The sequence below is a fragment of the Leptinotarsa decemlineata genome, unplaced genomic scaffold (assembly GCF_025532065.1).
Source record: "Leptinotarsa decemlineata unplaced genomic scaffold, Ldec_3_MD MMD2_tig00000010_RagTag_RagTag, whole genome shotgun sequence".
Lineage (NCBI taxonomy): Eukaryota > Metazoa > Arthropoda > Insecta > Coleoptera > Chrysomelidae > Leptinotarsa > Leptinotarsa decemlineata.
Window position 1 is genome coordinate 12,150,045 of NW_027412538.1, and position 13,176 is coordinate 12,163,220.

The 13,176-nt window shown below is 34.0% G+C and overlaps 1 protein-coding gene across 1 annotated transcript in view; it reads right to left on the reverse strand.

Annotated features, from left to right (window-relative positions):
- Positions 1-1,128: 1,128 nt before the first annotated feature.
- Amun (protein amun) overlaps positions 1,129-13,176 on the reverse strand; it is a 47,679-nt gene continuing 35,631 nt past the window's right edge. The window contains exons 4-5 of the mRNA XM_074171462.1: positions 8,023-8,286; positions 1,129-5,405 (exon numbers count right to left, since the gene is read on the reverse strand). Coding sequence (XP_074027563.1) covers positions 5,053-5,405; positions 8,023-8,286 — 617 coding nt within the window. The 3' untranslated portion in view covers positions 1,129-5,052. The remainder of the gene's footprint in view (positions 5,406-8,022; positions 8,287-13,176) is intronic.

Genomic DNA, 13,176 nt, shown 5'->3' on the forward strand with positions numbered 1-13,176 from the left:
AACTAACCTTGCAAGAACAATGAATTCTATTTTTCACAGAGGACTCTTGGACTATAACAAGTTTCCTAATGAAATTAAACAAAGTGACACCCTTCAACTCTTCAAACGTTCCTTATCTCAATATCTACGGGCACAATACTATTCCAAGTGATTTGTTCATCATTCTTCTCTCTATTAATCTCTTCACTATATAGGGTCTTATATATTTCAGTTTTTTGGTTATTTTGTTTAATAACTGATATATTTGTATAATATTCATGTATATTAGGATATCTATTTCAAATAAATCTATTTCTACAGTTGATTCAGTGGGATGTCCACTGCACTATCTGCAGATAAAGCCAGAAAACAACACCCCAAACACATTCCAGAGTGGGAATAATGATTAATATTCCGGAGAGGTGCATATGACATACTCCAGGTTCCGGTGAAAAACACCCCTTACCTCTCATGTAGACCTACGACTTTTAGGCACGTGTGGCAGATACCCGACGGAAAAACAACAACAAACGCGCAGAAAGCTGAAGTAAAACCATCAAACAACTGTCCATCTGCTTGCCAGATGGTTGCTATGATCGAAAGTAAGTAGATCAGCCTACCTAGACATATTTTCCATATGAAAAACCAACATTTGACGCTAAATTTGGTTGATTTTTAATAAAGGTGATGAAAAAAAAAAAAAAAGAATAAAATCAATTCAATAAAAAATAGTCATGACAGTTTTGCGATAGACAAACTCATTAACTAATAAAATTTATAAAAAATATGTCTCATCTGGAAATATATTTCTAATATGGTTATATGATGAGTGTAAGTCGATCTCTTACTGGTTCTTAGATTACAACCAATCATATTCATTTTTTTCCGTATTGTGGAAAGTAAAAAATCCAAAAAACACCACAGAACATAATCTTCCTCTTTTTGATTTAGATATATCCTCATCTCACTTTGTCAACCCCTGTTTCCGCAAAGGCCAATCTTTGTAACACCCACCTCTGCTAACATGGCCACCGTTTCAACAATGGAATGAAATATGGATTGATCCCCAGGCGCCTCCAATAATGTCACATGCATTCCAGAGGTATACTCTTTCAGGACTAGTTCAGAAGGTTTGAAAAAAAAAAAAAGTTGCCGTGAAATATTTATATTTATGAAAATATCCTACAAAACCTCAAACTCATCTACAAATGAAAGTTTTTACATTAAATAACACCAGATTTCGAATATCTTCCTGAAAGATTAAGAAGCGTGAAGAGAGGGCGTAATAATGAAAAAGACTTATTCAGTTTGAAGAAGATACCCGAAATCCGTTTTATAAAAGTAACACCTTACTATATTCACATGCGTTTGTGAAGTTACAATCCCGAGAATCAAACAGTCTCCATCTCACAGTCCGTCCCAGACTGTCGAAAAGAATCGCCAGGCTATGGATAGATCGACAAACGCATTCGATAATGGTTCAAATTAACAGCTATGTATTTTTTCTGTAAAAGTGTATACGTCTACATTATTTGATAAAAGGCATTCAGTTATTTGTTGTCTCTATATATATATTTATATAAATATTTATATTAAAATGGAGCTTTGCTATTTCAATCGAGATTACAAAATCGTTCAAATTTTTTTTGTACTCATTACCTTCAACACGATTTTATAAAACCGAAAGTGGCGAAGAACAATTACATTTGAAGTTGAAACGTCAACAGAACAACTGAAAGGTGTGCTAAGAAATAAAAATATATGAATATTATTTACAAGAATACAGGAAACTTCAAATGCAAAAATTCTCGTTTTAGTTATACATTCGTTACGAAACAAAACAAAAATGACAAAACTAAGAACTGGAATGTACCGCATTTAATACATAAAAGAATGCCTACATAAAGGAATACATAAAACAATGAAATAAATTACTTAAACTACCCTAAGAATGGTAATATGTTTTGATGATAAGAACAGTATCAAAAATTTCGTAATGACTAATATATAATTAAAAAACAACAAAACAAAAATTATGTTGGAAGTAAAGGTGCAATACAGATTCAAGCTCAAAATCCCATGCTTTTTCTCATGGTGCTTTGTTTCACTTATTCACGGTCTGTTCAAGGTCGTTCGAACTGGTCCGCGTGAAAGGTCCTCTGCCAATCAGTATGGAGGAAACAAATATCGAGTAGGTGGTTATATTAGATGGTCGGGTCTCTCCAACGGGTCAAGTTGCCACCTTACCAGATAAATACCTGTTCCAACCTGATAGAAGCCCAACGACATCACCCTCAACGTTTTTTATGTTTTACCATTATTATTATTATTATCATCCAACCCTCATCCCCGAATTCAATTTCACCACCTAACCAATATTTGTTACCTCCATCCTGGTTGGCTGAGGACCTTTCTCGTCAACCAGTTCGAATGACCTTGAACGGATCGTAAATGCATAGGATTTTGAGCTAGAATCTTTATAGTACCTCTACTGGTGAAACAGAGAATTTTTACATCACTTTTAACATGAGGCAAATAAAACAATGGACTATTTTGATAAATAGGCATCTATTGAAAACATTCAGAGATGTCAGTTTGAAAGTCATTATCTTTCTGGTGTTATTATTATTCAAGACCACCCGAAACCCGCTGAAAATCTTTGTACAAAGTATATCAATTTCTATCGAAATATTTCACGATCTTTGAATGAAACATCAACAATTTTGTCGCTGGTAATATTTACTATAAAACTGAAACATCTGTTCTCTAGATAACGAACATAAAAAGATAAATATTATCATCCACGTTATAAACAACTGAAATGTTTCACTGGTCATTTTTCAATGGCCATTACCTGTGATGTCGGAACCAAAAACTGTCAAATACAAAAATAAGTTACCACATGTCCAATATATTTGCTTCGTCCACGATTTGAATCATTTGTATAAAATCCATTTTATTTGATTGTGACTCGTCCGTGATATTAAATCAATACGTAAAATTTCAAACTATTTTTTTTTAGTTTCAATATGAAGTGTATCGACAGACTGCAGTACAGTGCTACTAAATTATTACATTGGCTGAATCTAGATACCTGGTCTCAGGTCCCACAAAATTTTATGTAATCCTTCCCTTCAGTTGTAAATTGGTATTCCTGTCGTCAGTTGGTATTCCCGTATTCCCATCGTCGGTTGGTACTACTGTCATATTATATCTCAAGGCCGCTTCACTTAACATTTAAGAAATAAAGTTGAAATACTTGAATGCAAGATATTGCACAATTTTACGTTAAAGTTTTGGGTCTGTGTCGCACAAACCATTTTTTTTTTTTTGGGAAGCACTTATCAAATGATTAACTTGGTTCGGATAATGCACGGCTCAATCTATATATAACAATAGTTCCTTTCAATCATTTTGCTTTTATAAGTTAATTATATAATAAAAAACTATTAAAGGTTGTCGATAATTTGAAACTCAAAGTTTACCATAAATACCATATCAGATAGTTTCATTCAAACCATTCTGTTGGCTAATCTGTATATTTGTCACTGGTGTCAGCTGTCATCTGTATATGATGTTTGTAGTGTCCATTTTTGAGGTTTATTTGCTATTTGAAAGTTGTTTCCATTGTATTCAATTTATCGTCAATATCACAACAGATTTTTTGCAGTATGTGTATTTTTTTCGAGTTGGTACTCTGTGTATTTGTCACTAGTGTCAATTGCCATATGTAGTTTTAGTTTATATTGTCCCTTTTCAAAATTCATTTGCTGTCTTCATTTTTTATTAGTATTTTCAATATAAAACATGACAACTGACATTAATGACAGAGTAGCCAACTCAGAAAAAATACAGCTACTCCAAATTTGGTTACAAAAAACTTATAAAAGCAAAATAATTAGTTGCAATTTGTATGATACGCCACTTTTTATTTTTAAGCTGTAATACATTACCGACATAAACGACGGCATTTTATATGTAGTAAATTATAATGTTGGCCACACTGAATATCACCAAAAAGTGACAGGTGACGTCTTGTTGCATTGGTCAATTAAAAATAATGTGTGAAGCGCCACAAGCTTTGTTTGCAGTTTTTTTTCATGATGTTTTGAGTTTTACGCACAAAGTACTTTTGTCTTGTTATCCTTATCTGTTTTAAAATCAAAAAATTTAGATCTATGCATGCGCGTAGTATTTCCAAAATAAGAAATTGAAGGAAAAGATTTACAAAAAAAAATTGCAAAAATATACATGTCACATGCATTTTACAGTAAATTTCCTGTAATCCATTCGTGCATCCTGACTAGGTCGAATTAAGAAATTCAAATCTTGCCGGAATGTGAAAAATATACACCCCATTCTTAAACGTCCTGTATGAAACCACCACAATAAAATGTATGACAATTTTATTTCAAACTATTCCTTATCTTATGATGCACTGTTTGGAATCTTTGGTGTAGTAATGAATATTACTGGTGTTTTTTCCCAACACCAAATCGTTATTTTTAACACCTCGACACGTGTTTCGATCACCAAGTGATCATCTTCAAGATTAAACTCAGTTTCACTTGGTGATCGAAACACGAGTCGAGGTGTTAAAAATAACGATTTGGTGTTGGGAAAGAACTCCAGTAATATTCATTCCTTATCGTTAACAGTCACACCGGTTGGTTTTTATTCAACTTTCAAAAACGTTTCAGGCCCAGGCGCCAAGTACGAAATCTATGGATTTTTTTTCGAAAGATACCTTTTGCAACTCAAGATGGGAAAACACATGAAAAGATGCTAATATACACTTCTGAATTTCCACATTTATACTTATTATTACCATCAATACTGTCGCCTCGCAATATTCGACAAAACAGTCAGTAAGCTCTACAAACATTGGTTCCTCACATACAGATTGTTTTCAACTCGTTCGAGAATAATTTATTTCCTCAGTAAAATCAAAACTACTGAAACATTACGACTTCCATGGACACTGACGAGAAATTAAATAATGCTATTACAGGGTATGTGTGTAAATTCTAAACTTACAGTAAAGTAAAAAAATTAAAGGTAATTACGTATTTGTCACTTATCTCTCAAGTCTTCCCGTAATTTTTTGGTGGACGGCTGGATGGAATCATCTTCCATCCGCCGTTTGGTAAAGTCGCCTAAGCTGTTGGAATCTTCCGAGATGGTGGAGTCCTTGGTGGATTCCGAAGCAGAAACAACACTATCGTTTGTCTCCTCGTTTTGGTCTATTGACGGCGGGCTGTTGTCTGTGAATGAGGTGGTGGTGTCTTCATCAATGATAGTTTTGCCGTTTATCGGTCCCTGATTACTTTCATCAGATGTGGTAGGGTCGAGGGTGTCGCCGTTCTGATGGGTCGTGGTTTTCGGTATGGAGTTGCCATTTTCTAGGGGGGTACCTGCAATAATACCTGCAAAGGGAAGGAATATATCACATCCTGTGTTGAATTTGGTGAATGCTTCATTGAAAAATTGTTAAGTTTCAATACAACACCTAAAAATTTCAGATGTCACTTGGTACGAGGGTTGCCTTTTTATGTTTCGGGATTTAGCAACCCTAGTGTTGCAATCTGGCAACTGACAGCTCTATCGTAAAGTTGGACATTTTTGAGCTTATACATAATCAAAACGTTTTAACATACGCGCGCTATTTGTGTTGTTTACAGTAACTTAAAAGGTTCATCTCGACCCAAAAATGGAATTAAATCGTGAACATTTTCGTGCGATTATTTTTTACAACTTTCGACGTGGATTAACTCAGCAACAGTGCATGGACGAACTTAATTCAATTTATGACGATGAAGCTCCATCAAGGACCAGTGTTTATCGATGGTATGATATTGCAGAATCGTCATGTGACCTATCGTGAGATTGAGACAACCTTAGGCATTAGTGGGGCCAGCATAATAATAATAATAATATTTATTAGTCTCAAGAAACACACAGTTTTGAGACACGTCAATACAATTTCTAAAATAGGTTTGAGAGGGTAAGATTTGTCAATATAGTTTTTAAAAAATGCTTGTAGATAAATTAGATTTACAAAAAAAAATAAAAAAACAAGTTAACAAGATAAAATTCCAATCTTATAAGACTTGACTAAAAGCCATGACTAAAGCCATGAGCTTTTACAAATTATAAACACATAGCTATAGTATTATACAGTGCTTTTCAGATAAAAGTATCCACCTTTAATAACTTTTGTAATACTGGTATTTAGGAAAAATCTAAAAACACGTCAATTTATGTTGGAAGGGGCAAGCATTATGGCTTATTTAAACTTACTGGAAAAGCCACCCCCTCACCCCTAGCTTCATCCCTTTTTTTTTAAATTACTTCTCATATTTTTTATGTAAAATTTGGATACTCCTCTTTGAGCTGATTTCAAAAATGTATAATACTTGTAGGTTAATAGCACAAATTTTACTTTTAATAGCACAAATTTTACTTATTTTTTACTTTCACCTTATTTGCCTGTACTAAAATGGGTTGTACAACAGTTCAAACTCTTTAATCTGTTTAACTGTGCTATTTATTCTACTTCAAAAATCCAAACAACAAAAAAATCAACTTTTTATTAAATTTTGACATTGTCAACTAGAATTTGTAGTCACTATTGATAGTGTACTTTGATACATTATTTATTTTGTTTCGCTGAAATGGTTCTCTTTGCAAGAAAGAATTGAAATTGTAGGTTTATACTACCAAAATAATAATTGTGCAAGAGCTGCTGCTAGAATATTTAATCGACTAAACGAGGAATCATCAAGACTCTATTAGACCGTGCTTTTGGGCTCTGTAATACGAAGGAAGGTCTCGAGAAGGAACTAGACATCATCAAAAATGATCTTCAACGGAATGGCTACTCCAAAGCGATGGTAGAAAAGACTTTGGCTAAAAGACAGCAGGAACCTCGCAAGGAAGAGAAACTGTCACAACCAGCGCTTGCACTTCCCTACATCAGAGGGTTATCAGAGAGGATAAGAAGAATTGGTTCCAAGTACAACATCAGAACCTGCTTCAGATCCGGTAACACTATCCGTAGCAGCTTCACGAAAACCAGGCCACCAAACGCGGACTGCGATTCCAAGAATTGCATTTACCGGATACCCTGTGAGTGCGGAAAATCCTATATTGGTGAAACTAAGAGGCCATTGAATGTTCGCATTGCCGAGCACAAGAAACGCACACAGCGAGGGGAAACCAGCAAATCAGGAATAGCAGATCATGTTTGGACCCATCAACACAACATCGAGTGGTCCCAAGCTGAGATCTTGCACAGAGAGGAACATTGGTTCAGGAGAAAATTTAAGGAAGCCGCATACATGCTGTCCAACAACGTATTTAGCCAAGCTAGCGTAGAGATACACAACATATGGACACCCATCATCAAGCAAAAAATGGCCAGCTCCCGCCAAACGGTCATCTCCCACGGAACCAGTGAAGCGGAAAATGGAAAGCGGGGATAAGTGAAAGTACTCGAACGACCTATAAATAGTCATCTCTCGGAAGAATCAGTCCAGTCATCACCCGAAGACGATTGTAGATACTAACAATCGAAACGTCGTGAACTAACGTGACTTGGAATCTCTCCACTTTTGTTTTTATTTTCTTTTTTCATTTTTTTTATTTATTCAATTGTTCCACTTTTACTTGTATTTTATTTCACTATTATTTCATTTCAGGTTTATTTTGCCTAATATAATTGTTATTTTCAGCTATTCATTTTCAATTCTTCTTTTTTAGTTGTTTCAGGGATTTCAAATCATTTTATATAGTAAACAATGGAAGTCCAAACTAGTGAAATTCAGGTAATCATCGAAACTGAGGCCTATTTTGGGGCTAAAGACAAATTATACTATAAAAATGGTTTCCAAAAATTGTATGACCACTATAATCCTTGTATCGCCTTGTGAAGCAACTATATTGAATAATAAAAGCAAATATTAGCCTTCAAAACTTGGAAAATAGCTCTTATCTCAGACCGTTAAAGTTTACAATTTTTGAAAGCTTTTTTTGTTCACTTACTAGAGAGCAATTCTGGCTTGTGCTCGGAAACAACGTAATGTGTCCACAAAGATAATTCAACTTTGTGAGGAGACCAAACCACTGCGTCGGGCCTTTTGCTTTCGGTAGCTTCTTTGTTCAACCTGTCGCAGACAGAACTGATATGGTTAGCAAACTTCAGGTACTCCTTGGTGGTGTAGTCAATGCCTTCAATGTCTGGTATAGCCATGAGACATTCGTCTGCCATGAATGGGGCGCTTTCTGGACATGCGGCTGCTAGAAGTGCTGGAAAAAAAATTGATAATATGAATTTTGTTGAATTTTCGCAATTGCTCGTCAAAGAAAACTCATAGATCCTCCATTGAAGTGACACGTGTTAGTGGATTACCGTTCAGGGAGTACGAGTCTGAAACTTTCTATTCACTTTGTGGAAGCTGATAAAACTACATTTGCTGATGTTCAGGTGTAAATTGTTTTCAATCCACAACCTATCCAAGCTATTTAAATCATGTTGTAACAGAGTAACGTCATCTAATGATTGGTTTTTACATTAAATGAACAACAACCCTCAAAAGACGAAACTTATGAGAGTCAATCAAGAAGATACCACCCTTTAACGAGCAATTTCTATCACAAATCAAATGATGAGTGGTGCATACCCATAGTCCCAGAGCAGGGATCGATCCTGCGTTAACAACAGTGGTAATTCATCGAGTACTACTAATCATATGCTACATCTAACTAGCTATCATCATTGATAATATTTTCTCTGTTCTGGAGTAGTTTTCCAAGCCTTCAACTACCATGTTCATTAGAAGTGTATTGTAGGGTTTATTAACTTCCACAGTTTTGAAATTCCATCATTATTCTCCAATAAGAAGTGATAATAAAGACGAGATATTTGGCTCCAATAATAATAATGAATAATAATAATAAAGTAAAGAAAGAGCGTTATTATGAACAGAAAATTGATGAAAATAAACATAATGCAAAAGAAATGTGGAAATATTTAAAATCACTTATAAATCCAATTGAAAGCTATAATTTTGAAAAAATAGTACTCAATGTCGGTGGTCAAATAAAAGTTTGTAGCACAGAAATTGATATTGCAAATGCAATCAATGAATATTTTATCAACAGTATAGGTAAAATTGTAATCAATATAAATTCTGAGTCAGACTGGAGTTCAAACAGTTTCAACATAGTAAATTGTAAATTAAATTCTTTTAAACAGATAGACTTGCCACAGTTGAAAAATATAATATTTTCAATAAATAAAATTAATAGATCTGAGATAATGAACAGTCTATTTCTAAAAGAGACATTCAACACCTTGGGGCATGTTATACTGAACTTTATTAATACGTCTCTTCAAACAGGACAATTTCCCCAACACTTCAAAATAAGCACAGTAATACCAATACCAAAAATAAATAATACTTATGAAGCATGTTATTTTCGTCCTTTCAATGCTCTTCCAACCCTTGAAAAGGTATTGGAATTAGCAGTATTTGAGGAACTCAACAAATACTTTGTGAGGAAAACAGGTTACTTTTAGGTTGTCAGTCAGGCTTCAGAAAAAAAACATTCGTGTGAGGTTGCCTTATAGTTCACAATAACAAATTGGAAAGAAAAAATTGATAAAGATAATTACGTTGTTTGTACATTCTTTGATTTAAAGAGGGCATTCGAAACAATAGACAGAGATATATTAATCCAAAAGCTCAAATATTATGGTATTGGTGATGTAGTTTTGAAGTGGATGAAAAGTTACTCACAAGAGTTAGTGAATGATTTTGGAGTTCCACAAGGTAGTGTATTAGGACCTTTACTATTTCTGATTTATATAAACGATATCAATTACGTAGATGGTGATCATGTGATTAACTTATTTGCAGATGATACATTAATATATACCTACGATGAAACCTTGCAAGTCGCTATTGAAAAGATGAATAATTCATTGAAAAATATTGAGTTGAACCTTGGAATAAATAAACTGAAACCTAATATCACTAAAACTAAGGCGATGATCATTACCACAAAGTATAAACAAAATAAAATTGGGAGAAACACAGTCAAAATTAAAATTAACAAAACTGATGTAGAAATGGTGAGTAAAATTAAGTATCTAGGGTTCATTGTAGATAATACTAGTTCATTGAATGTTCGTGCTGACTATGTAATAAGCAAAATATCAAAGAAACTGTTTTTTTTTTCTAGAGTAGCATCTGTATTATCAATGTATGCCAAAATAACGTGCTATAATTGCATAATAAAACCTCATTACGATTTTTGAGGGACTCTCTTATATCTCTTGAATCAGAACAAATTAAATCAATTACAAAAATTACAAAATAGTGGAATGCGAATAATATTACTCTGCAATAGAATGACACCTATACATAATAAGCTCTGTAGTTTAAGGTGGCTTAATGTCTCTCAACGATTGTATTATCAAACTATGATACTTATATTTAAAATAATTAATGAATTGCAACCAACATACTTAGTAAACTTTTTAATCACAAATAGTGAAGTACATCATCATGATACTAGATCGAACACCAATTTTCACATCCCAAGGACAACTAGGACAGACTAGGGTTTGAACCACCGACCAACACGGCAGTCAATTCGAGTGAGTGAACAAAGCACCCACGCCGAACCGCTTGGCTACCGACCGACCACGACCACGAGTATGAACTCGTTATTTTTCAAAGGTCTGGACAGTTTCAATAAACTACCAAATAACATAAAAAATCTATTCTAGAGGGACTTGGTGACATTCATAACGAAAAACTGAATTAAAGCTAATTTGTATTCAAAATATAATAATAACTAAGACTTTGTTTTGAATGAATATATAAGTAAATATGTAAACGTGGATCCTATATAGAATATGTGCGATATAGTTTTTTTTTTCCTTTTTGGGATTTTCTGTTATTTGGTTATAATAGACTAATTGATTTAGATATTTATGTATTATATTTAGATAAAGTACATTAATTATGTCTATTCGTGTGATTCCGTGTTAGGAATCACACGTTAAAAGGTAAGACCTCGTTAGTCGTTAGCTCGCACAAGTTTCTCAACTTCTGAGAGTTGTTGTTCGTATGGGGGCGGCAGCTGATTAACGGAAAAACAGATTTTAAAACAGATTAGGCTTGCCTATCTGGAAATAAAGTTCTTTTTCTAATTGTAATTTATTGAACAAAATTACAATTTATAACGGGGTCTCTCAGTATGACATTTGTCAAACCAAAAAACTCCATTAATGTTCAACTCTTTTCGTCGATTTATATGTTCAATTAATTGTTTTTTACTCGTTTTTACTACCCTGAAGAAGCTTCCCACTAGAAGCGAAAGCTTGGCAAAGTAAAGCAGAGTTTTTATTTTTTGACAGAGACCCTGTTAATCCATTTTACCATACATTTCTCCAGTCGCTAACATTATCCAATTTATATATATATATATATATATATATATATATATATATATATATATATATATATATATATATATATATATATATCACGAGTAGAATGTATCAATAGTTTAAAAAAACATCTGAGGCACATGTTTGATGTGTTACTGCTATAAGCTTTGTAGTGGTTCACTAGTTTTTGTGTTTCACTTGTCACATTGAATGTTTGTGAATCCCGAGACCAGCATTTTTGGTGATTAGGGAGAATAACAACATATTTTACATATATAGTGTCTCAACTATGTTGAACTGTACACTGTTGTTATAATTTTAATTAAAAAAAAGCATAGTATGCGAAATTGGACCATTCACCTAATTTTTTATACAGTCCACATATACAGGGTGTCCCTGGACTTCCTCTTTTCCTCTCGGGAATGTATAGATGGGGTCAAAATATCACCAGTACTTCATATAACTTTTTTTCCTAAAATCCTTCGTTACCAAGTAACGGGCCCTCGAAGTTACAAAATGAAAAATGTTTTTCTTTGATAACTTTTCAAGTGAATATTCAAAATCATCCAAATTTTCGTAATTGACTAAACAAATGAATTCCTTCGATGAGCTTTCATGCAGGAGTCAGTTGTTTTGCTACAAAGTCAGGAACGGACTACCCCCGATGGTCCACACCCCAAAACTTTGAAATGACAGATATTTTTCAATATTTTTCAACAAATTAAGGTTACTTGGACAATTTTATGAATAAAAGTACTCGTGTGGAAAGTCGATCGGAGCAACGAGTCTTGATAAAAATGTAGTTTCACTCGACGACATCAAACCCGCTCGTCCACCATTATTTGAAATGAATAATTATCAAAGCAGAAATAATAATGATAACGGTAATTCAACAACATTTATCCTGAGATGTCTACCATTATTCGAAAATATTAGTTTTTAAGGAAAATGGAAATGATAGGTAAAATGTTCATAACGAATTTTTATAATGCAAACACGTTTAACTAACGAAACTCAAGAGCCTCAAGAGCAAACAGAAATGAAAAATCCGCTACAGAAACTGCTCGATATGACCACCTTCTCTCTCTATACATTTTCTTAGTCTGCGAAGACACCCTCTCTGTACTTGAAATAGCATTCCAGGGTCGTTTCGTATGGCTTCACAATGTAATGTTATTCTATTCAACAATGCATCTCTTGTGTGAATAGGTGTAGCGTAAACAAGGCTTTTTAGATGCCCCCACAGAAAGAAATCCAATGGATTTAAATCCGGAGACCGCGATGGCCATGAATATGGCCCACCTCTACCAATCCATCTATTGTGGAAAATATGGTTCAGATGGTCACGCACAATCAAACTAAAATGAGGAGGAGCGCCATCATGCATAAACCACATATCTCTTCGGGTTTGCAATGGAACATGTTCCAAAAGTCCATTCAAATCGTTCTGAATGAACTCCAAATAACGTTCTCCATTCAATCGGTCCTGTAGAACGAATGGTCCTATAAGATGGTTTCCTATGATACCAGCCCAAACATTCACGTTGAATTTCCGTTGGTGTTTGGTTTGCAATATCCCATGGGGATTTTCTTCGGCCCATATATGGAGATTATGAGAGTTGATAACTCCATCTCTACTGAAACCTGCTTCATCAGTGAATAAAACTCGATTAATAAAAGTAATATCTTCTCTTTGCCTATCCATGAACCAATTGGCATATTCCAGTCGTGCTGGA